Genomic DNA, 25,465 nt, shown 5'->3' with positions numbered 1-25,465 from the left:
CTGCATTGAAACCAGAACTCATTAGGGTGCAAATTTCAATGGGGGACTAGAATCCAATCCAATCTTGATGGCTTGTCAACATAATGCCACTATTGATTCAAAATCACACAAGTTCCCTTCCATTCTCCAGACACGCTGAGGCATAAATAGTCTAAGGAATTTCATACATTGTTCATGAAGGCAGTAGCAGAGTGTGCAATTCAGGTTAGACAGTCTTGTTTTCTGTTATTTTTTTCCCCCTCTGGTTGAAAGACCAACTTTTATTTTTGGTAAACCACACTACACTGATTACTAAGAAAACCTCTGGTTATCAAAATGAAGTTTTTAAAATTAAGGAAAAAAGTGAGAGCTGCCCTAACTCTTCATGTATTTGTATATGTTTACTATTACAGAGACTAAGGACTTTCCTGGTGGGCCAGGGGTTAGGAGTCCACCTTCCAATGCAGGGGACGTGGGTTTAATCGCTGGTCGGGGAACTAAGGTCCCACATGTTGTGGGACAGCTAAGGCCACATGTCACAACTACAGGGCTGAAGTGCCACAGCTAGAAAGAAACGCTCGTGCCTCAACAAAGACCCAGAGAGCCGTAACTAGAAGACCCATTGCAGCCAGAAACAAATAAACTTAAAAGATATTACAGACTAAATTGCCAGGGAAAAACAGTTTGACTGTATAAAAATACTATCTCATTTTGAATCAAAGTGCCCTCCCTTGCCCTGATACTGAGGAAGTGTTTCTGAATGCATTTTAAGAGCCCCGAGTAATAGAGAAATGTTAAACCATCTCACAGCTGAGCCTCTCAATCCTCAAGCATTCTTTGAATGATGGCAAAACACATCCAGCTGATGTACAGACCTGAAATCATCCACAGTAGCTTCTGGGAAATCAGAATTTTGTCAATACTGTGGTGGGACAGGAACACTCTTACACTGAAAAATTCTTTTTTAAAAAATTTTCATGCTAACCAGATGAGAAAATAAATCTACCTAATTCTCTAGCATATGTTTCTCCCCATTCTGATACATGCTGCTCAGGAAGCATGAAAGCTGGTAATGAGAGCAATACATTACAAAATACTATGGAGACAAAGCAGGACAAAATAAAAAAATGATAAGCTCTGTGATTCATAATGAGAGGGGTAACTGAAAAGCGAGAACATTGCATGTAACATGGAAACAATTAGTTGCATTAAGAGAAAGGTAGGACCAACGATAATTTAACATGAAATCCTCAGTGATTATTACCGACATTGTAAGATGAGATCTATGCTTAAATGTGGCCCTTAAAACTGTTTTACCATACCTTCCAGTCTCAGAGTGGCTGTGCTTGAGACTTGACCTACAGCATTGCTGGCAACGAAAGTATAAATTCCTTCGTCTTCTGGAAAAGCTTCAGCAATTTCCAGTTGGTAAGTGTCTTCAAACTGAGTCATTTTAAAGAACCGAGATGGCTTGATTTTCTTGTCTTTGCTGTACCAAGACACTTTTAGATCTGTAATACAAAAGGAAAAGGATCTTTAAATTACCCAAAGTGGGTATTTTTATTTACCTGCAAACACAAAATGGACTATACAGGTGACTAATTTTATATTTATCTAAATAGTATGATACTTTTCTGTTGGGCATGCCACATCTGATCTTACACGATTTCTTGTCATTTTTAAGAAGGAAACATGATTTTAGAGAAATCCAGCTTATGGAGAAGTTAGAATGTTTGAAATTTTACAATTTTAGTTATATTCTTTGTAATCATTTGCATGTTGTGCTATGGAAGCAAAGATGAGATTTTCACACATTTGGTGACTTTGAGAGAAGGCCTGTCATGAGAAATAGTGACCACTCAAGGTCACCGAGACTGTGGTTGCCTACTGAGACAGGAAATGAGGAAAATCTGCTTAGGGAGAAAGATCCATCAAAATTTAGAGCTGAAACGATCAACACTTCATAAGGTCTAAAAGAGATCCCATTGAAGGCTGACAAAAAAAAATCTCTACTATTTTGTTACCAAGGGGCAAGCATTCGAAGGTCTCAGCACATCAGAAAATAATTTTTAAAGCTGAAAGGTTCATGAAATTTGGGCACCTTAGATAAATTTGGCTTCTTTTCAAAGTAGCAGTAATAATAAATAATAATATAACTAGCTATTTCCACACAAGGATTTGAAGCATCTTAAAATGATAGAAAATAAAAACCCAAACCAAGGATAAAATAGTATATGCTGTTATAGTTTAAGGTGATGTGTATTTTTAAAATTAGTATCCTTTCATTAAAGCAATAACCCTGTAAGTCAAATGTAGATTCAAATTCAGTCACTTGTTTTAAAAGCCAAAATCAAAAGCATCTTCTTTTTGCAATGTGGTCATTATGTTACTTCCTTATCTCAATTTGACCCATGGGGATCTTCCAACAGTCCAATCATTTAGTGTTTGCTTGCATTTTTGCATAACTGCTAGTTTATGATGGTTTCCCCCACTTCCCTCTATGGTAGTTGTTTATAAACAAGCACCCCTTTTACAGAAACAAATCTTTCCACTTCCTTAGGTAGCAAGGTAAGATAGGAAATGGAATCCTGACAATACAATTTATCAGCCATGTGACCTTAGACATGTAAGCTAATCTCTTTGAATAAGTCTTCTCATTTGTCAAATAAGAAGCATAATAATTCAAAGGCTATAAAACTGCTGTGTGAATTCCATGATACACAGAGGAAAGGGCTTTATAAACAATAGGCACAGTCAGTCATTAAGCAAGAATAGCTAACCTCACAAGGGATCAGCAATGCCTTCAACAACTTGCCAAAAAAACAGGGTCATGGGACATAAAAGGAATATTGTCACATAGGATGTAAAAGTCATCCTACAAACACTTGGTTTGTTTGCTTAGTCCTCAAAGGAAAGGGAAGGGTAGTGAGTATTAGTCCTTAGAAGAATGCTTATTTTCCCTGACAACTTCATCCTTTGGTGAAATGAATGAAACAGAACAGGCGTGGATTGCCTGTAAGAGATGAGCTAAAGGGCAAGACCTGTCTGGCAGTGGACTCGATGCTTCTTGCTGGACTACCACCACCTGCGTTCATCACTGGCTTCTCCTGGCTCCCGTGAGGCTACCCCACAGCCTCTGCTCCTCACCCCCGAGACACCACTGCATTTGGTCCCTGGGTCTCATTCATTCTACCTCCTGAACTCTTGCGCACTCTGCCCCCTTCTCTCGTCTGACTCCCATCATTGTCAACACTTCCCAAGACTATCCTTATGATATGAAAGGATGCCAGCCTCTCTGCTGGTTCTTCATCTCCAGGCTCATCTCCCACATCTGTCCATTCCTCCTTTCACTATCAGTGTTGCTTCCAAAAAGCAAGCCTGATCATGTTACTTAGGAGTTTAAAAATCTCTCAGTGATTCCTCAAAGTAGACAGGAGTCCTAACTAACCATAGAATACCAATACTTTAGTATCTGGCCCTTGCCTTCTTTTCTAGCCTCTCAGCTCCCTCATTACAAGACCATATTTAAACCACTTGTTGCCAGCACGACTGTCCTGGCAAACCTTTATGACTCTGAAGCACCACTGTGCTCCATAAGCTGTTACTTCCTCAGTGTAGCGTCCATGCACCTTTCCCCAGCTGTCTCCCAGACAGACAGCCCTGCGCGGGTGGGCTGTTACAGCGCTCACAACCTTGGAATCCAGCCGTGCATCTCCTCACCTACACACTGAGCTCCATGAAGCCAGGGACAGGTGTGGGAGCCCTAGAACCCAGCATGATGCCTCAACAGCAGGGCACAATTCAATGAGCGATGGGCACTCCTCACTGCCTAACTAATTATTTATCATTTCACTTAGCTAGTTTCCACTCTGTAAGCCTCCAAATGATACTGACTCATTACAGAATGAACATTAGCCAAAAGCTAGATTTATTACGCTCTAAAATTCTACTTTTCCAAATGTCTCTGCTACCAGTAGGTGGCACCAGAGACCTTCAGTTGAAACATTTTCACTCAAAAGTGCCACCAGATCGCTCGGATCACATTCTGTGCTTCGGTAAGTATTGATTTCCATAACATGAGACTGGGGCTTCTGCCTACATTTTTTTCCTCCAGTTTGTAGAGAGTTGCATTTACTTTCTTAAGGCAAGCTGTGTAAATATTTTCAGTCCGAGGGGCATGAAACAACATGATTCAGTAAGCTTTTATTTTAAAAAGGCATTTTATTCAATGAATTTAATTTTTGTTACATAGAAAATACATTTATGACAGGATGCTAAAACCTCTGTATATATCTAAATATTATCACACAGAGAGAGTTAATGATCACATGAATTTATAAAGTCCGTTCAAACATTTAAAGACATTGCCCATATAGAAAAGATATTTTTCTTTTGCTATCCCAATTGAGGTCTGGTAAAGATTCAAATGTATTTTTACAACATTCTAAAGGCAAACTATAAAATGACTTACCTAAAAAAGCACTATACAAATATATGTAAGACTACTACTTTAGATAGTCCATATTTACATATAGTTATTCAAAAATTTTCCTCTAAAAATTCAACAAATAGATAAATTATTTAATGTGACTTTGGTGAACTTAAAATTAAAATTATTTTTTCTTTCTTGTGTTAGTAAGATATTATCAACTCAGTTCTCATTTCTTAATATTTAGGGTTTCTCCAACACTATGTTCTAAAGTAACAGTCTATAGTATTTATTTATGTTGGTCCCCTATTACCAGGCTTTTATGTTTCTATAAGTCCTTTCAGTTGTTGTAATAAAATTAATATATTGAGTACCAGCCACTTGTCAGCCATGTCATGCCTATAAGTGCTTTATATACTTTGTATCCTTTAATTATGCTCATAAAACCAAATGGGTCTATTTGGTTTCTAGATCAGCATCTCCAAATCAGAGGAGGAAATCATTAGGTGATAGAAGCATGGCAGAAATACTAACTTGTTTAGGAAAATGGCTTCTGGCAAGGTAGACACTGGGTCATAAACGAATGGGAGAAGCACTATAAACAAAACAAACTTACTAGGAGTGCTGCGAGACGCCCAAGCTGGGAGAATTTCCCTCTGTGGTGGCATATAAAAGCCAAGAAAATGAGAAAAGGTTTTTCATTTGGGATAAAGTTGGCTTACCCTGTCAGTCTACAATCATCATTGGGGAAAAATGGCTCCAAACAGTCTGTCTTATTCTCCTAAGGTCAGACTCCTGGGGGAACGGGAGGGGCTCCTGGTCTCTGGGAAACTTGCAGCAATTAAAAAATCGTAACAGCTAACAGATTGAGGGATTACTTTTGGATGGGCACTATGCTACGTGCTAATGTGGGTTATCTAACATAATCACGATGAATGATCTGGAGCAGTGGATATCAGCCATTTAACAACCATGCTTTTGTCCAATCAACAATTACTAAGCATCTACTATGTCCAGAGCTATTCTAGGACAAGGATCTACCCTTGCTTTCACAGAGCTTTTCTTCTAGTAGCTACTGCTTCTCAGGCACCAGGTTTTCAATATTAAGAATTCCTGCCCTCATGAAATGTATATTTTATGACTGCAATATTATACTCACTTTATTCATGAGGGAAAGAGACCAGAGGAATCATGTCTTTGCCGAAGGTCACACAGTGGAGCTAAGATTCAAATTCAACCTCTCCAGTCGTCAGGCCCCCACTTTTGTCCAGGACCAGACACTGCTTTCTAAATGGATGTGCCTTTTCACACAAGCACTGTCCATAGACTGAACATCTTACATATAAATAGACTCTTCTTTTAAAACATATGTAGATGCTATTATAATTAATTTAATAATGATTGTAGGCTTTGTTGTATTTTTTCAAGAGATAACAAAAGTCTAACTACAACCATAAAGAAAATATGACATTTCTGTAAGTTTAAAACACTGAATTTTTCTTTTAAACACACAGCATGAAGTTTATCATTTTCACTATTTTCAGGTGTATAGTCCTAAAAATAGTAGTGGAAAACACTGATCTAATTCTTAATTCACTAATTCAAGTAAATGTTCTGCAAGATTCCCATTAAACTTCAAATTATGAATGAGAACTGTTTGTAAGGGAGGAAGGGATGAGGAAACCTTTTCCTCACTTACATCATTCTTTTTAAATATTAGCAACTCTACCCTTCCTGGTAAACCTACCTGTTCCAGAAACTCTGCATTGAAAGTGGGCTGGCCGTCCCTCAGAAGTGACAGCGTCCTGAAGTGGGGTGACGATAGCAGGAGGATAAACTGGCATTTCCTGATCAGGAGAGACAACTTCCGGAACTAAAGAAAGGGACCACAAGACTCGTCAGGATTAAGTCACCCTACAGACCTCCCAGAATGAAGCATGCCAATTTCTCTTAATTTATCTGGTCATGGAACCCTTTCAAAGTTTCCAAGTCGTATAGCAATCTACTTTAGGACCTCCAAGCTGTATTTTTTAAATGCCCTGAGAGAATGCAAAAGCGAGTTTCTCAGGTTTCAGTTTAAGCTGAGAAGTAGCAAGGCATTTCTACCTTCCACAGAGAGTGATGCTGAGGTGGTGGCGACTCCGTAGTCATTCCTGGCTTCACAGGTGTAGACGGCCGCGTCCTCTGGGAAGGCTTCAATGAGCAAAAGTGTATATTCTTGCCCATCGTGAAGGAATTTGCACTTGAACCCAGTGGAAAGCAGCTGCTCTTCCTTATACCAGGAAATTTTGGGCTGCGGTCTGCCGGATATCACAGCACAGAAGCGGGCAGGCTTGCCAGACTGCACGGTAATAGGCTGGAGTTCCTGCAGAATCTGGGGTGGCTCTGGGGCTGTGAAGAAAAGAAGACAGACAGCCCATGAAAACACAGGAAAGCACTGGAAAATCCACGCTACTTCACTGCCAGGTGGTTATGTACCCTGAAACAGAAGTTTGGAATTGTGGTATCTTTAATTGTCTCAGAATGTTAGAATATTCTTCATGCTAAGAAGGAAAAAAAAAAAAAAATAGAATTCTGTCCATAAGTAGAGGGAATAGCTTTAGAAAAATACTTTTGATATTTGGGGGGTAGGTAGGTGCTGCAAGTGCTGAGTTTCTCAATATAATATGATCACCCCTTTCCTGGCAGGGGTCTGAATTGAGGGGGAGGAGCAGTGGACAGTCCCCTAAAGAATACTGGAACACTTCCACATGCTACCTATTTTTAACAGTCATTGGGCAAATCCTGTGGCGAGCTAGCTTATCCCATTCAGGTCTGTTTTGCAAGTATTTGTGTATGTGTCATAGTCATTTTTTAGGATACTGGTGCTAATGAAGTACAATCATCATGAGTGAATGAATGTCATTTTAGATCTAAAGGCAATTAGGTAATTTTTAAAAAATCAGCTTTCCTGTTAGGCTAATCAGAACATATTCTTGGTGTCATGATGACTGGGGGAAACTGAGTGGCTCATGAGCCAAAAAATGACATCTGTGAGGCTGGTTTCTGACATGGTTATATGGGAAGAACTTTACTACTCTGACCTGTTTCTCTACCACTAATACAGAAATAGTAGTAACTGACCTATGACTATTTGGTCTTCTAGGGCCGGAGGGAATGTTGGCAATATGGTTCACTTTTATGAAACTTGAGATTTCTCTTAGTGTTCCTTTGACTGTCTCAGGAGTATTTGTTCAGACAGATAGCATCTTCTCTGTGTATGGAGGCTAGCCCCAGAACTAGACCAGCCTCATTCAGCTCAAAGGTTCCTCATAAGAAAAGTCGGTGGTTTACTGGTGCTCCTCTGATTTGGCAGCATGTGACATTCCCCTCTAAACTCACCTGTGGCTCTCTCGATCCTCCCAGGCATGCCCTGCTGGAGGTGGAAATGCCCCACTGCTTGGTGGTGCTACGAGTGCTCCGGCAGTTAGGGCCAAGGGCAGCGAACCAGAACCCTGATTGCTCTGCCTAGACACCCACTTGGGGTCTAGTATAACTGACACACAGAGAAAGTTTGACAGTGTTGACTGACTGAATAAGAATCTAGCCATTAGGTGCTTTCTAGAAATGACATTTTAGTCCTTTTTAAAGCTGCCATCCCTTTTCCTCAGGTATAACATGAAAATACATGTAGCCCCAAACATATGAGCACCATGGGTTCTTGAGAAATTGCCCAGGAACTACCAGAAATTTAGTAAATTGAAGTGGGGGGATTACTACAGATGGATGAACAGACATATTAACATCTCTACCTACCATTGACATAGAGAGTAACAGAACTCCTGTTCCTTCCTGCTACGAAGGTGTATTCACCGGCATCACTGTGCCTGGTCTCAGAGATAAACATCCGGTGGATTCTTCTCTCCACCACATACTGGTGTCGCTCCTGAACTTGGAAATTGATTTCGATGCCATCTTTATACCAGTGGGCATCAACATCATCTTCATTGACCTCAAACTCAACAACAGCACGTTGTTTCTCAATAACCTTTGGATGGAGCAACAGAAAAAAGAACACTGAAATCCTGGTTTCCTTTTGGTTTTAACCTGTCTCTGAGCCAGCTCGTTTGAAGAGCATGCCAAACCCACACAGGATGATATAGGAAGTTGAGTTGTTATAGCACCCTCTCAATTTTCCCTCCCTGTCCTTGGATAAATGGGAGCCCACACTTCTTCGGCAAAGAATTTATGCTTATGCCTTCATGGAGACAATGATTTCATCCTTAAATGTTCACTTCTTAGTTTATCATATCAGAAATAACGACACTTTGCATTCGAGGGCTGTTATCACTGACACAGCCCTTTTCAGTTACTGCTCAATTTTATTTCATGTGATGTAAACAATAACCTTGTGACTTAGGCAGGAACTATTATCTTCATTTTTTAAAGTGAGGAAATAAAGGCTCAGAATCGGACAGCAGAGGAGGGAGGACATACCTAGGTCGTCTGAGTCTTCACTGAAGGCTTTTTCACTGTGGACCAAGGCCTGTGATGCCTGGCTCTCAGTGGATGAGCAATATCGTAAATGTGAACTCAAGTACTGCTTCTTCTCACATATTACCCACATTATACCATGTTGGAAGACTGGCACCCCTGAGGACAAGCTCTACGCCTGCAGTCGAGAGCGAAGGTATTTTCTCAGCATCCCTGCTAGGAGTCGAGCTTTGCTCAGAGGGTGTGTTCCCAGCCAAGTCCCTAAACAGCCGCCTTTCCACAGTAGAAGGCTTCTAGAAACAGCCACCTTGTTCTGAATTCCCTAAATTCCAGTTGCCGTGCAAACACCACAATTTAAATTTCAGTTCTTTTCGAGTTGGTGCTGCTTGGCAAATGGCCACTTATTAGACAGTGAAGTTTCTACAGCTGCTCTCATTAAAATATTTAGACAGCTGCGAAGGACACACTCATCCCCTAAGTGAGAGGAAACTGACTGAGCTGCTATCAGTAAAGGAGCGTTAAGTCAGTAGGGATAAGCTGATTTCATTTCTTTAGAAGACAGTGGTTGGAAAATTTTAAAGTAAAAAAATTAAGTGACAAAATGATAGATTAGGTGCTATTGAGGATACCTCTAAAAACTCAGCACGTGGACAATTACCTGCACCTCCCTTTTAATGCTTCGGATGCGGACATCTCTGCCCTCGACAAAGAGGTTGGCGCTAGACATGTTGCCCCCAGCCACCACTGTGTACTTTCCGGCGTCGGACATCCGCGTGGATGGGATCAGCAGGCGGTGGACGTACTTCTCCTTCTGTATCTTTATTCTGTGGAGGAAATGGAAATTGGGGCTGAATGTATGATGGCTCAAAGTAAACTGGGAATCCCTGGGAGGTGGCACAAGACACCGACGGACCTGTCCACTAGCTGCAGCTCCTGGCCATCCTTCATCCACTGCACGGTGATGTCAGGTTCAGAAACTTCACATTCAAACATGGCTCGCTTCTTCTCGAGAACCTTAATGTCCTTAATGTGTTTCCTAAATTCTATATGACGAGCTGGAGAAGAGCATGTAAAAGAATTAACCTTTTGAACAGCTTTGCCAAGGTAGGATTACATACTATACAATTCACCCACTGAAAGCATACAGCATCAGGGGCTTTCAGTATATTTAGGATTGTAGAGCCATCACCATAATCAATTTCAAGGCATTCTCATTATCCCCAGAAGAAACCACGTATCCCTTAGCCATAACCTTCCAGACCCCGTGCACTGTTCTTTCTGGAGACTTAGACACAAACCTATGTCTCTATTGATCTGCGTGTTCTGAACTTTTCCTGTAACTGGATTCATGTAATATGTGATTCTTTGTAACTAACTTCTTTCACTTGGTATAAGGTTAGGGTTCATCCATGTTGTAATATTTATCAGTATTTCCTTATTATTACTAAGTAATATTTCATTGCATAGATATACTTTATTCATTCATTAGCTGATGCACTAACATTTTATGTAGTGTGTTTGACATTTCTTTTTATGGATATGACATTTATGAAACCATACCTTCCACATAAAGAGTGGCTGTTGAGGTAGCTTTTCCAGCCACGAAGGTGTACTCAGCGGCATCCCCAAAGTGGACATTCCTGATGTTCAGTGAGTGGGTGAGCTTTTTGGTTCTCATCTGGCACCTGTCAGTTGATTTGATTTCCACACCATTCTTTAACCATTTGTAAGAGATGCCTTCATAGTTCACTGTCACCTCAAAGGTAATGGTGTCTTTTTCTTCTGCATTGATGTCCTTCAGCATGGATGTAATCATGATGGCTGCAAAAGGGGAAGCAAAGATACCCAAGGAGATTTCGTGTCAGTGTGACATGGGTTATAACAGGAACAGAACAAAAACTAGGAGTGTTTCTAATACATCTGTTTAAGTGATCACAGTTCAGACAGGTACCGCTCTACAGGATTATGCCAAGTGACAGGGGAACAGAAAAAGCAAGCGACAGACACTGTAGCATCTTTATAGATAGTCTTTGAATGCTATTCTAATAAAAAATTTTATCCAGATACCTAACTTAGTGTGAACACAGTAGATGGCGAAGAAAAAGTGTAGGCTATGGGGTGATGAGTCTACTGGGGATTCTATCTATATATATGTATTTACTTACGGGTCACTTTGAGGGTGGCGCTGACTTGGTCATTGCCACAGACAAACGTGTATTCTGCTGAATCCTCCGTGCTGGTGTTCATGATGACTAGCTGGTGGAGTTTTCCCTGCACCACAATCTTGAACTTTTCACTCATCTCAATCTCCACGCCATTCTTCAGCCACATGGAAGGTACATTGAAGTGGGAGACCTCACACTCAAAAGAGGCAGTTTTGGTCTCGGGCACCTCGATGTTTTTCATGGTTTTTGTGATATGTAATGCTTGGGGAAAATCAGAGAGCACTCTGGTTAGTGTATATATATATATTTTTAAGATGAAGCAAACAAATAAGACCACCGAGCAATGCCACCAGGGCTGACTCATACTTACTCTCCACGAATAGTTTTGCCTTGCATTCCAGCTGCCCCACCACAGCTGTGTACTCCCCAGCATCCGAGGGGGAAATATGCTGCAGCATCAGCTTGTGGACCTTCCTTTCCGAGACGAGCCTGTGTTTGTCACTCGGCTTAATCTCCACATTCTTGTGGAACCATTTTACTGGCACTGTGTCATGGGAAACGCTAACTTCAAAGGAAACAGTGGCATTTTCCAAGGCAGTCACATCCTTTGGTTTCTTAATGATCTTGACGGCTGATGGGGAAAGATGAAGCCATTCAGTGATACGCTTCATTACATGGCAACCATGAGGTGGCGACTTGTAAACTGTTCCTAAGTCAACTTACTCTCAACGTGCAGTCTGGCACTGGCTCCCAGCTTTCCAAGCTTGAAGCCATAAACAGATTCGTCCACCACGGCACAGTTTTTAATTCTCAGAGAGTAAACTGTTCCTTTGACGGAGACAGTGTACTTGTCATTGGATTCCAGCACAACCCCGTTTCTAATCCACTGGACGCCTTTTACGTTAGGGTGTGTGAGCTCCACCGTGAAAACAGCATCCTGGGTCTCTGTCACTGTGAGGTTCTTCAGAGTCTTCTTAATTTTGACAGCTGAGGACAAATTTATGATTGGTTTTGGTATCAATAAAGTATCAATACATTTTGGTATCAATAAATTTATGATTGGTTTTGGCATCCATAAAGATGATACCATCAAGTAAGAGAATTCCTGAATAATGCTGTTTCCTGGTCATCTTGCAAATGAATGGTTATCAACCATTTTTGTAGTTATGCAGCATCTCTGGAGTTTTTAAAAGACACTTTGTGACTACTCTGGAAAACCCAGGACTCAGTTTGAAAAGTACATCACACAACGATTTTTCTATACTTGAATGAGATGAAGTTTGTATAGCTCTATACTGGGCTTTCCTGGTGGCTTGATGGTAAAGAGTCTGCCTGCAGTGTGGGAGACCTGGGTTCAATCCCTGGGTTGGGAACGCCCCCGAAGAAGGAAATGGTAACCCACTCCAGTATTCCTGCCTGGAAAATCCCATGGACGGAGAAGCCTGGCAGGCTACAGTCCATGCAGTCACAAAGAGGAGGACATGACTGAGCAACTTCACTTAGCTGTATACCAATAGCTTAATCAACGGACTGGAGAAGGATGAAAGAAGACTAGGGAATAACAGCACCTAATTTGCTGTTTCATAGAGCTGGAACCTAAGACATGGTTCTTCACATAAACTCTGAAGCAATTTTGCACCTGTGGTATATGGCTCACAAAGTTCAGGAGTTCACAATGATTTTGTGAAATGAGGATTTACGGCACCCAAAATGATTAAACTATTTGACTTTTAGGATAACTGTCAAAAATACAATATGATTTGAAATGGATCACTCTGTTGTTATATGACTGACCTTCAACTTTGAGTTTGGCAGATGTTTTGGAAGTGGCCACCTTGTAGGTGTATTCTCCAATGTCATCTAGTTTGGTGGCAGCAATGATAAGTCTCCTTTTGCGGCCATCAGATTCACTTCTGATGGTTTTACTCAGCGGTAGGTGTTTGCCATCCTTCAACCATTCGCCTTCAGAATCTGGGTTGGCAACTTCACACTCAAACACAGCTTCCTGGGACTCAGCTACCGTCTGATCTGTGAGTGGCTTAGAGATGGCCCCGCCTTTGGAACAAGAGAAATACAAGTGTGAGTCTTTGAAAAATATTTTAACAATAAAGAGATCTTTGCACAATTAAATAACACATTTTAAAACATAATTTTGCACATCATGAAAATTTCTAATAAAATTATTTTTACCCACACTGAGAAGATATCATAGAAACCTCTCATTCTAAGTAAGTATGTATTCTAAGTATGTACCCAGGGAAACTACTAGAATCAGGAAGGGTTTGCAAATGGAAAAGCAACTGTTAACTTATACAGAATTCTGAGAACTTCAATGTGAAGCATACTTCATGGATGGCCTGTAACTCAGATTATTCTTCAAAAGCACTCTGTTTAGTTTCCTAAGGATGATTTCCTTACAATATGTCTAATATTTGACCGGAAAAAAAAATCTGCTCAACAAAATTATAGTCATCAACGTCTCTAGAAGACTGGGGACTCCCATATACTGAAAGTCACTGTCATCTCTTCCATGAAGTTCCATCGCCTCCAATGCCATCAGTTACTGGCAGAAATAATTACTCCTTCAGCAACTTAGTTGCTAATGTATCTGTCCCTTTCTGCATTGTGAACTCCTCAAAAGAAATACCATGCCTTATTCATTTCTGTATCCTGAGTTCCTAGCAGCATCTGGCCTGTGGCAGTTACGTTAAAAATGTTAGGTGAGATCACATATAGGCTCAGAGTTTTTTCTTGTTTTCACACATTTAAAAACACGTAATTTATATTAAATGTATCAAAGTGCAGAATCTGAAATTTTGTTTCAGAGTTTTCATGGTCAAATCTCTGAAGAAATCATATAATGTGATAAAGTATAAACCATAAAATTTTTATACCAAAGAAGACACATTATTCCCATTTGACTTGCTTATATACCAGATGCCACAGACTGTATAATTTAATCTCAATGTCATATTCCAACTCCTCAAAACCTAAATTGTAATGCACCAAATCAGTGATGACTTCTAGTTTTTTCTTGACAACTGGTTTAGACTTTGATTCCTTATTTTAAAGCAAGTGACTTCTGCTGAGAATGGTTTACTTCATGTTATAGGAAAAAGACACATAGACACATCCACTGAGGTATATTTTTAAAATATTCATTGGGCCCAGTAATAGTGTGAAGGGATCAAAAATGAATGAAACATGGCAATAAAAAATGAATACATCTTTACAGTAGGAAAGTTTAAATAAAACTTGATCCAACAAAGAAAACATTTACTCATCAATCTATCATGTACAACGTATTGGATTATATGAAGATGAGAAAGAAGCAATTCCAGACTTTGGAGGTATTTGCCCAAGTGTGGGAAGAAGAAATGGAGAATAAAACAAGTATATGAGTATGGGTCATGAAAGAAACACAGAGTGATACTGTGGTTGGAGGAGTAAGATCTACAAATGAGAAGATCAAGGAAGGTTTTACAGAGGAGATGGCATTTGAGTTATGACTTCCTGGAAGAATATTTTGAATTTAGGCTGATAGGAACAGTGTTGAAGGTATTACTGGTTGACAACAACACACGCAGGAAACTGCAGGCAATAAGGAAGGAAACGGGCAATGATTTCTTAAAACAATTGTTCCATATAAGAACTTATAATTTATAAATGTTAATTTATAAATATACTAACCTGCCACGGTAAGTTTTCCAGATGTCCTATTTTCTCCAGCATAAAATGTATATTCGCCTTCATCATCTTTCATCATATTTAGAACTGTCAACTTATATATTTTTCCATGAGCTTCAATTTTATATTTAGAACTGGGTTTGATTTCCTTGTCCTTAAAATTCCACAAGACATCAATTCCTGAGTGGGACAGTTCAACTTCCAAGACCACATTTTGGGTCTCTGTACAGGTCAGGTCACGAAGACCTCTGATGATTTTAATTTCTGGGGGAAAAATATAATCATCATTTGGTTACTATTACACTGGGAAAAATAGAATGCTTAAGACAGTATTAAGTGAGATGGAAGAATTCTTACTTTCTACAGAGAGATCACAGCTGGTTTCAACTCTGCCAACCACCAGCTTGTAAGGTCCTTCATCTGAAGCATGGGTCCGGTTAATCACAAGTCGCTGCTTAGTGCCTTTGACAATGGCATGCACGCGATCATCAGGCTTGATCTGTTCGTCATTTAAGTACCATTTAACAGAAGTCACATCAGGGACTGAGACCTTACATTCGAGCACAGCCTTGGTGCCTTCAAGCACATTAACATCTTTTAAAGGCGTTATCACATCAACACCTGCAAAACCACACACACACAAGATTTGTGAATACAAATTTTTGCTGGAAATACATGCTCACTTGACAGCATAGATATAAGACTGTATTAAGTCGCACTCACTGTAGACAGAGACGCGCCCACGGGTTGACAGTCCGAGGGAAGGAATGGTGAAGGAGTAATGGCCAGCATCCTCCTTAGTCATGTCCTCAATAAGCAGCATGTGTGACTGCTTGTCTATCACAATGTGAACCCTGTCGCCTGGCTGCACTTCTTCGCCGTCTTTCATCCAGACACCTTCCACATTCTCTAAGGAGACTTTAACTTCAAGCTGAACAATGTCACCCTCACAGACTTTTTGATCACTGAGTCCTTGCAGGATAGCGATGGGGCGGGCTGTGAAAATACAGGGAGAGAAAAGAACGTTATGACCATTTATTATCAATAAACCACAGTGATGCTTGCTATGGGCTGAAAAGGAGGAGGGGGCTTACGTTTCATCTTTAGTCTACAGGTTGTCTTTTTCCCATCGACAACAAAGCTGTATTCTCCCTGGTCCTCTTTGGTCACATCCTTGACTGTGAGGTTCTGACGGCCTCGGCGAGATGTAATTGTGTATTTGCCATTGGATTTAAGCTCCACACCCTTATGATACCATTTGCCTTCTATATTTTCCGGGGTTATAATGCACTCTAACTCCCCTGAAAATGATTCTGGAACCTCTATGTCCTGAAGTTCTTTCACAAACTCAACAACTGCACCTGAATTATGAGATGAGGAGAAGTTAATTTCTCTGGAGAGTTATGTATCTAGACTTACATGAAAAATTAAATTCCCTGTCAATCTCTTATCTCCCCCATCCTATCAGGAATATTCTTAATATCTAACGTTTGGACTGAGAAATAAATTGTCAATAAAAGGAGTTATTTTAATTTTTAAATTATTTTAAATAAAGCATGGAATTATAATTCAAAAAAATTTTTAAAACAAGACATCAAAATAACCTTGCTTTAAAAACATCCCAATTGTCAATATTCTTAATTAGTATTATACAGTCATGATTCTTGGTATGAAGCTTACATTTAAATCATAGGTAATTCTTTTTAGGAGGTGAAAATTGCATAGCTAATTTTATCACATAATAAAAGTAACTTGAAAACTTGAGTAAACAACAAAATCATAATTTACTACCTTCAACAATAAGTTTAGCTGTTGTTTTCACGTTTTCGTCTTCCACAAGTACACAGCTATAGTCTTCAGCATCAGATGCGTCGATGGTCAGCACGGAGAGGAAGTGAACTTTCCTGTCAGAGTGCATCCTATATTTATCTCCTGTGTGAATTTCCACACCATCTTTATACCATTTCACTTTGACAAATGGCTCTGAGGTTTCACATTCAAAGGTTGCCATGGTGTCTTTTTCCTTAGCAACAACATCTTGTAATTCCTGTGTAAAAGTGATCAATTGCTTGGCTACAAGAGAAAAAAGGGGGGATAAAGTACATTAAGTTGAATACACAATTTGGATAATGGAAAAGAAAATTAAGACAATACACTATTGGATATTCACAGAAAAATAAAAATAGATCCATCAAATGAAAGAAATTCAAATTACCCTGGACGAGTAAGAATGCATGGCTTGAGGTTTCCCCAGCAATATTGATGGCTTTCACCATGATGCTGGCAGAGTCCTCAGCCGTCACATCTCTTATGACCAGCTCACAAACATTGTCTTCGGGCCAATACCAGTAGATTCGGTCAGAGCGCTCAATCTTCACACCATTTTTGTACCACTCACATTCAGGATCAGGTTTTCCCACCACTCTGACCCGGAAGTGTGCATCAGATCCCTGGCCCACTGTCTGGCTTTGGATTCTTTCGAATATTTTGGGGGCCTCCATACTAGGACTTAACTCAATTTTGTCAGGTTTAAAAGTTGGAATGGTGATTTTGCCTTCTTCAGCAAGGGCTTTCTTCTCCTCTTCGGTTAGCTCCTTGGTCCAGTGGAGAAGTTCATCTTTTGTCTTCCTGAGAAGCTCTTCGTAGGATTCGTCCTTCTTACGAGACTTGAGCTCCACAGCTGTGATGGCTTCATAGTAGCCTTCCTCGGTTCTGCGCTTGAACTTGCTACGCAGCTCTTCTGACTCTTCAGACACTTTTTCATGGGTGATCCTTTCAGCTCTCTTCAGCCTCACAATTTCCTTGGTTTCAGTGGTGTCAACAGGCCTGTCTACTTTTTGTACTTCAAACTGAAGTTTCCCAGGTTCATGGATGTGAAACTCGGGCTTTGGCTCAGGGGCTCGCCTAAGGACAGACCTAAAATCTTCCCTCTGTTGGATCTCGAGCTTTACTTTATGCTCTATCACGCCTTCAGGGTTTTCTGCGGTGACCTTGACTTCACCTGTATCATAAGACTTGCAGTCCACGATGTCCAGATAATGAATGCCATCATAGCGGACTCTGAACCGTTTGCTTTTGCGGATGAGCTGCCCATTAAGGTACCAGTTGACTTTGGGCTGAGGATAGCCTGTTACCCGGCAACGGAATCTGGCGGTCTCCCCTTCCAGTACTCTTACTGGCTCTGGGAACAAGACAATGTCTGGCTTTTGCTTCTCCTTTTGATCGGTTGTCACACCAGTAAGGGCACCTTCATGAGCCATTCGCTCTAATTCTTCAATTCTCTGTAAGCCTTTCCTCCCCTCAGGCAATTGAGATTCCTCCACAAGACTCTTCTCATCTTTGACAATAAGGGTAGCAGATGTGTGGTCTGTTCCATATTTGTTAGTAGCTCTGCAAGTAATGACACCACTGTCTCTGGAATATGCCACTGCGTAATCAAGGCTACAATACCCAAATTCATTGATCATGCGCAGCCTGTTGGCCGCTTCCAGTGGCTTTCCATCATGGAGCCATTCCACCACCATCGTTGGGTCGCCGATTGGAGTCAGCCTGCATTCAAAGTGGGCAGGCCCAAACCGCTTGAGCCTTAAGGAAGTGAGTTTTTTCTTGAAAAATGGTTTCTGTTGCTTTTCTTTGTCATAGAGGTCACCCTCTTCCCACTGCTCTTGGCCATATCGCAAATGGAGAGGCTCCAGTTCTGGGGCTGCAATCTCCTTTGCTCTATACGTCCCTCGTGGGATGATTAATCTCCTCTCTGGCTCAGGCTCTGCAAACTCGACTTCAACATTTACTTTGCATCGTGTAGTGTCTCGGCCAGCCTTATTAATAGCGGTTGCAGTGTACCAGGCAGAGTCTTGGCTGACAGTGGAATCAATTTTAAGGGCAGCTTCTCCCTTGGTTCCTTCAATTCTATAAAAAGTGGAAAATAAATCATCAATACAGAAGTAGTTGTTACTTCCTTGAGTATTGGATCTGTGTAATGAGTTTAGTTTCATTATTTTTCAAGCCAACTTACCTGATTTTGGGATATTTATGAGGTACAATGATTTCACTGTTTTTCAACCATACAATGTCAGGATTGGGGTTGCCCGTAGCTCTAACTTTCATTTCAAGTCGGGAACCTTCCTTTATGTTGAGATTCCTCAGTTTTTCCACAAACACTGGTTTTACCTGATGTTCCACAGCTGAAAGAGAAAGGTTGTGATTCTGAGTGAGTAGGGCTGAACTACCTGTTTAAAACCCAAGTGATAAGGTTATTTATTTTGAGTCTTCAGAGCAAATACCTTCCACAGTTAAAATCACTGAAATTGAAGATTTCCCTGCCCTGTTTTGGGCAACCACCGTCCATTCCCCAGAATCACTGGGTGTTGCAGGGACAATAAGCAGTGATTGGGTACCATCTTCTTTAACGACTACTTTATGGGTATAGTCATTGACAATTTGCTGGCCTATCAGAAACATAAGCAAAAAAGAAATCACGTTAAAATAGTTGCTTTTAAAAGTTGTTAGACACACAGATAAGTTTATTTTTGTGTTTAATAATTTGTTAGCAAAAACTTACACTTACCGTCATGAAACCAGAAGGTCTCGGGCATGGGTCGACCCACAACCTTTAAGTCAAATCTGGCAGTCTGTCCTTCTACACACTTGAAAGAAGTAGGTTTCAACACAAAGACTGGCTTATACAGTCTCTCGAGTTGTGACTCATCTGTTTCCTCCAGCCTGCGTCCAGGGGACATCCGTGCAGGGGACATCCGTGCAGGGGACATGCGTATCGGAGATCTGCTCACTGAACGTGGAGAGATGGATCTGAAAAACAAGATGCGAAAAAGAATATTTTTATGAGGCATAGAGAAAACTCACCACAATAAATCTCTTTCTTAACATTATTTTAGAATTTACTTTGTATATTAAAAGGTAGCTCAGACTCATTGGGATCCAAAATGGAATACATTATTATTGCTCCCAAAACTATATTGTTCATATACCATCAATCCCAGTCAGGAATTATTCAACACAGCCAGGAACCCATCCTCAAAATCTTAGATTGGTCCTTAATACTGTCTCTCCCTCACCAACTGGGTTTAATGAGTTACTGAACCTTTTTGGTTCAACTACCAAAATATTTCAATAAATGTTGGTTGGCTAAATACCACTGACAGAAATATGGAAAAAGAAAAATAACTTACATATCCCAGATGAGGAAAAACAAATAAAAGATATTTGAAAGAAGTCCCAAACTCTACTTATACATTGTAGCCAGATTGGCTTGGATTGGATTTCAAGTGCTGGCAGCACCACACAGGCTGGGTGAACTAAGGCAATTTTCACAGGGTCAGGGAAACTTAGTGTTCTCATTCCCAAAATAGCAACAATAATCCCTCCACTGCATGGTTGTTGTATAAATTAGTGATGTGTGCTTGTGTTAAGTCGCTTCAGTCGTGCCCGACTCTGCGCGACCCTATGGACTCTAGTCCACCAGGCTCCTCTGTCCATGGTCTCCAGGCAAGAATGCTGGAGTGGGTTGCCATGCATGCTTGCATGCTAAGTCGCTTCAGTCGTGTCCGACTCTGTACTACCCCACGGACGAGTTGCCATGCTTTCCTCATAAACTAGGGATAACACATGTAAAATCAGACGTTAAACAACTCTTTATAGCCTTCGTTATATTAGCTATGGCACTGGCAAAACAGATAATATGATACGTGATGAAAGATGCTTTGCTCATTCTACACAGGGGTAAGAAATAAAAACTGGGCAATTGCCAGTACAGAGAAGGGTGGACTTCTGGGTTATTTCAGCCTTCACACCCCCCACTACATGACAGCAATTTGCTACTGAGATATTTGGTGTTTTAAACAATTTAAATAGTAACCAACGTGAATTATTATGAGCCTCACCTGATTCTGCTCACTGGCTCTGGTGTGGGTATGTAAGTTGGAGCACTAAGAGGTGCAGCAGGCTCCACATACAATTTCCCTGAGCAAATTGCATTTCCTTTCATATTGCTGGCAAATGCAGTATAGATGCCTTCATCTTCTGGAAGAACAACAGGTATTCGCAGACTAGCTCTGCCATCTTGTAGAAATTCCATATGGTATCTCTCTCCATGTTTGATGCGCTTGCCATCTTTATACCATGCAATCTGCAAATAACATCATGCACATGTAAATAAAATTTACATAAAGGAGTTACACTACAACCTACGTGTGTCTTTATTGTAGTATGGAGGTACGATCAATGCTTATATTTTACCTTGGGTAATGGATACCCAGACATCTTGCAATGAAATGTAACACCCATCCCTTCAAGAATTCTATAATTCTTGACTCTTAAATCAAATCCTGCTTCAATAGCTTCAGATTCAGAAATGTCAACTGCCATCTTTTCTTCTCCATCTTCTTCAAGAAGTTCTTCTAATGTAGTCTTTATTATTCTGTATTCAATTTCTTTAATTAGTCTCTCTTCAAAGGAAGAAATGTGGAATTCCTATGTAGTAAAGATGACAGTATGTTAAGAAGATATCTGCTGACTGATAGAAATTCTTTAAGAGTATTTGTTTTCAGAAATAAGGTTTGATTAAAATTTTTAACACAAGAAACATCTAGAAGCATTTTATTTTTGCTTTTTTATTTGTTTTTCACTGAGAATGAGATGAGTCATTATTTTTTAATCTGCCTTTCAGTCATCTTTGGAAGTTCATGCTGTGGTGTCTTGGACAATTCTAAGAGTATGGGTTATGCATGTGATGTCTATCCTACTGATGAAAAAAATGTTGGCAGTAATGAACTTTGTTGTTTTAGTAATTGTTTTTCCTACTTAACATGTAATCTTTATTTCCAAAGTCATATGTGCATCATATTAATATTATGAAGATTAAGGAAGCTCATCAGCAGCGAACCTGGACCTGCTTATAGTAGTATAACCCTGGCCCATCACTCGAAAATGAAAATATCAAACAAAAACAGGGGTATTGCAGGAGGAAAGAATAATGTGTGAAGTGATTTACTTGGTCATTATTACACCTACCTGGTCTTCCACAAAAGTTCTGACCATTACAGTATCTTTGGCCATTTTCTTCCTAATTAAGGCTTGTTCTTTTTCATACTCTTTTTCATACTCAGAGTATACATATCCAGGCGCTATTTCTCCAACTTTAGGTTCTTGCACAAATGCAGTCACTTGTGTTTGGTAAAGCATTTCTTGCTGGGATTTCATCAATGACTCATAATCAGCTAGGGGTTAAGAACATGAGTTAATTTTTAATGAGTTAATTTTTAATGTTCTTATGAAAAAGCCTTCATGCCACTGTTCATTCAAGCAAGTCCTACCCTATGGAAAGTTGATAAACAGAAGCCAGATTTTCCAAATTTTACTATCAAAGTGCTCAGGATAGACTAAGTAGATTGAATTTCAAACCCAAACGTACATTAATAAGTCAAAGCAGCCAATACTATTATAGAAAAAATTTTATATTAGCAGTCAGTCCTTTGGGATCAACCCTAGAGGTCATCCTAATTTGTCGTGTGACTTCTGGCAATTCATTTATCCTCTTTGGTCTTGAGTGCTTCATCTGCGAAATGGGGACAACATCCTAATCCTAAGGGGTTTTGTACAGAACTTAGGATGGTCCACTATAAATGTGAACATCTTGGCAAAGATAATGGAGACAAAAGGTACATTTTGTTTAACTTAAATGCTATTACATTTTTTAAAATTACTTATGAATATTGAAAATCCTGATTTCTAGCTTTTAAAAACAAACATTGGAAACTCTAGCAACACTGAGCCTGGTACGTGTGTGCCTGGCAACAACATACTGGAGGTGGAGCTACTGACCCCCTGAGGCAGGGCATATACTCTCCAATTTCTCCACTGTCTTCATCACACTCACTAATATCTGTCTGGGTCTGGAGGGCCACAGGATTTAGAATCCTTGCATTTTCATTTTTTAATTTAATGTAATTGTTTTGGCCAAACCACGTGGCATGTGGGATCTTAGTTCCCTGACTAGGGATTGACCCTACACCCCCTGCATTGGAAGGCAGAGTCTTAACCACTGAACTGCTGGGGAAGTTCCTCCTGCATTTTCAAAGTCATTATATGCTTAGAAATGAATGCACCAAAAATAAACTATTGTCAGAACCTTTGAAGTTTAGTACTGGTACGGTTTTTGAGGCCATGTGGTCTAAAACATTTCCTATACAGCTGAGGCCAAGAGGAGGGCGAATGTGGACAGAGCCAGTATCAAAACCGGAATGCTGCAGCAGGACTTCTGATAATCACACAGCGCTGCTTCCCCCCTGCATTTCCATTCTTATAATGCACATGGAATTACTTAGAGTTGCACTCACCTTCTTCAAGCAAGGAGGCAGAGGCAGAAGTTTCTCCATGCTTATTACGAATAACAATAGTGTATTCTCCAGCATCATCAGCAAAAGTCATTGAAATCACCAGTCTGCACTCACCAGTTTGTTTGTTGTAACTCACTTTATATCTTTATGGAAATGAACAAACAAAAGAGTTCATAAATAACCCTTATGTGAGTAAAATAAGCCTTATGTGGATCTGTGGCATAAAATTCAATGATCCTAAACATGGGACTAAGCTCCACCATAGAATATAAGATTGCTAAAAATTGAGGGAAATGCATGGACATGAGTAATGAAGGCCAAACGAGTTAAAATTTTCATTTTAAATTATAGTCATGCATTCTTCAAAATAAATAATAGACTATAATACTACTAGAATCAACCGTATGGTAATAAGAGACTTCAGTGTTTATGTTAGCAAATGATGAGGTCATTTAAATACTAAGATACTTCTCTTTGCTCATTATTTTGTCCCCTGTTTTATGTGAAGAGCAAATGAATAATGAAAACAATAAATTCCTTTAAACATTTCGATATTAAGTCTTTGGTACACTACATTTCTTCTTATTAAGATATGATGGATACATTTTTAGATTAAGTTGCAGGAAATTCAAAGCTGAATTTTATATTCAATTGCAAATTTATTAGCATAGATTTTCACATATAACCAGCTTTCTTCAAAAATTACCCTTTTTCTTTTATCTTTTAGTGACTTAATTATTATGCCTTTTTATTGAAAGTTGTTTCAGATCCTTGGTAGAAAAATATGTTCTATGTGTGTAAAAACTCTACATGGTTTTCTCTATTCACCAGCACTAAAAGTGAATCAAACCAGAATATAAAATATATATCTTCTATCCACTTTTGTCACATACCTCTCTTTCTCAGTAAGACTTTGTAGGAAAACACGAAAAGACCTCAAAGCACGCTATGAAGGCTCTATAACAAAAGACCCTACCTCTGAGGGTGAGGTAAGTATATTCTATTCTCTCTTGGCTTCACAGACCTCTCAGACAGATCACAGAAAACTCTACCATTCAACCATGAAAATACCTGTATCCTGTGGTTAGAGGAACACCAGACTTCTTCCAGTAGACATGGGGCTTCGGGTTGCCGCCAACCTGGCATTCAAATACAATGCTCCCACCTTCCACCAGTTTCTGGACCACTGGTTTTGTAATAAAGAAAGGAGCGGCAGGTTCTCCCGGCCCTGCTGGTTCCTCTGTGAAGCTAGTATCAGTCATTACCACATCCCTTGATTCGACGAAGCTGGAAAGAGAACGCCCTTCACATTAGCTTCTGGACTGCCATTAGCCAATACGAAAGGGACTAACCAAGCAAAACTGTATACGACAATGAAAAATCATGAGCAAAAGAAGGTGTTACCGTTTCTCTTCTGTGGTGATTTTCTCAGCCACAGCTGTGGTTTCCTTTTCAAATTCTTCTGACACTAGAAGAAGACAGAAGTTGCTCTTGTTAAAGTCAGGTATCTAGTTTGCCTCACTACTGACCTCTCCTTAGCATGACAGGTAAGCTGGCCCCATACTTAACCCCTCAGTCCTAACTCCGTTACCAGGTATGTGAAAAGAGTGTCAGGTGGCAGTGAGAAGTGTGTGGAAGGCCAGTGGGGGTGTGACCACTGACCTTGCACAGCTAGATAGCAGGATGTGCTGACGGTCCCAGCCTCGTTCACAGCAGTGCAAGTGAACCGCCCGCTGTCTTCTGCAAAGGCTTCACGAATCATAAGGCGAGCAATTCCACTCTGGAAGGTTATCTGGAAATCAATGGAACTTTCTATCTGGTAGTCTTCTCTGTACCATGTCACTTTGGGGGATGGGTATCCAGAGATGTGGCACTCTAAGGTGACAGATTCACCTTCAATCACAGTCACGTTCTTTAAGCCCTAAAGAAAGAAGAAACAGGAAGTATTGATACGTGTGCAGATTCCTGAATCATCTCTATATGTTGTACCAAATGTAGGGGTTTGACTTTGTTCATTCCAATTGTCATAAAATGCTTTCTTAAGATCAAGACTCTGGGACTATCAGTAAAGAAACTCCCTTGGAAACTGGAACGCTCCCAATTTGAAATAAATGTAAGGTGTTTCCAGCTTCATAAGGTGGAACTGTACTGATGTAATATAATAGGGCATCCCTATACCCTCTGTTGTTTGCACATATTCAAACGCTAACAAAGCTTGAAGCCTCAGCAGTAAATGCTGCCTCTTCAGCAAAGTTTTCCATGCTATCCTCAACTGGAAGTAATCGAACTTTCCTTTGCACCCTACCTCTACTGAAGTGCTTATCACCTTCTATATTCTATGATGCTGACTTATGTACATTTTTTCAGATAGTAAGACA

The 25,465-nt window shown here is 40.1% G+C and overlaps 1 protein-coding gene across 19 annotated transcripts in view; it reads right to left on the bottom strand.

The window, feature by feature from the left end:
- The window catches only part of TTN (titin), a 274,540-nt gene that overhangs the window by 224,841 nt on the left and 24,234 nt on the right, over positions 1–25,465 (bottom strand). For all 19 annotated transcript variants that reach the window (XM_070475948.1, XM_070475949.1, XM_070475950.1 and 16 more), the window contains exons 17-43: positions 24,750–25,008; positions 24,492–24,555; positions 24,159–24,374; positions 23,088–23,230; positions 21,763–21,968; positions 20,989–21,222; positions 20,634–20,878; positions 19,301–19,542; positions 19,017–19,181; positions 18,749–18,917; positions 16,949–18,642; positions 16,525–16,806; positions 15,828–16,094; positions 15,457–15,729; positions 15,091–15,354; positions 14,737–14,997; positions 12,841–13,101; positions 11,770–12,033; positions 11,417–11,677; positions 11,047–11,307; positions 10,442–10,702; positions 9,795–9,936; positions 9,540–9,705; positions 8,204–8,435; positions 6,515–6,799; positions 6,156–6,281; positions 1,302–1,490 (exon numbers count right to left, since the gene is read on the bottom strand). In XM_070475948.1, coding sequence (XP_070332049.1) covers positions 1,302–1,490; positions 6,156–6,281; positions 6,515–6,799; positions 8,204–8,435; positions 9,540–9,705; positions 9,795–9,936; positions 10,442–10,702; positions 11,047–11,307; positions 11,417–11,677; positions 11,770–12,033; positions 12,841–13,101; positions 14,737–14,997; positions 15,091–15,354; positions 15,457–15,729; positions 15,828–16,094; positions 16,525–16,806; positions 16,949–18,642; positions 18,749–18,917; positions 19,017–19,181; positions 19,301–19,542; positions 20,634–20,878; positions 20,989–21,222; positions 21,763–21,968; positions 23,088–23,230; positions 24,159–24,374; positions 24,492–24,555; positions 24,750–25,008 — 7,432 coding nt within the window. The remainder of the gene's footprint in view (positions 1–1,301; positions 1,491–6,155; positions 6,282–6,514; positions 6,800–8,203; positions 8,436–9,539; positions 9,706–9,794; positions 9,937–10,441; positions 10,703–11,046; positions 11,308–11,416; positions 11,678–11,769; positions 12,034–12,840; positions 13,102–14,736; positions 14,998–15,090; positions 15,355–15,456; positions 15,730–15,827; positions 16,095–16,524; positions 16,807–16,948; positions 18,643–18,748; positions 18,918–19,016; positions 19,182–19,300; positions 19,543–20,633; positions 20,879–20,988; positions 21,223–21,762; positions 21,969–23,087; positions 23,231–24,158; positions 24,375–24,491; positions 24,556–24,749; positions 25,009–25,465) is intronic.

Source organism: Odocoileus virginianus, chromosome 13 (assembly GCF_023699985.2).
Source record: "Odocoileus virginianus isolate 20LAN1187 ecotype Illinois chromosome 13, Ovbor_1.2, whole genome shotgun sequence".
NCBI lineage: Eukaryota > Metazoa > Chordata > Mammalia > Artiodactyla > Cervidae > Odocoileus > Odocoileus virginianus.
Note: the sequence above shows the minus strand (reverse complement) of the source record. Positions and strands in the feature narration are given on the sequence as shown.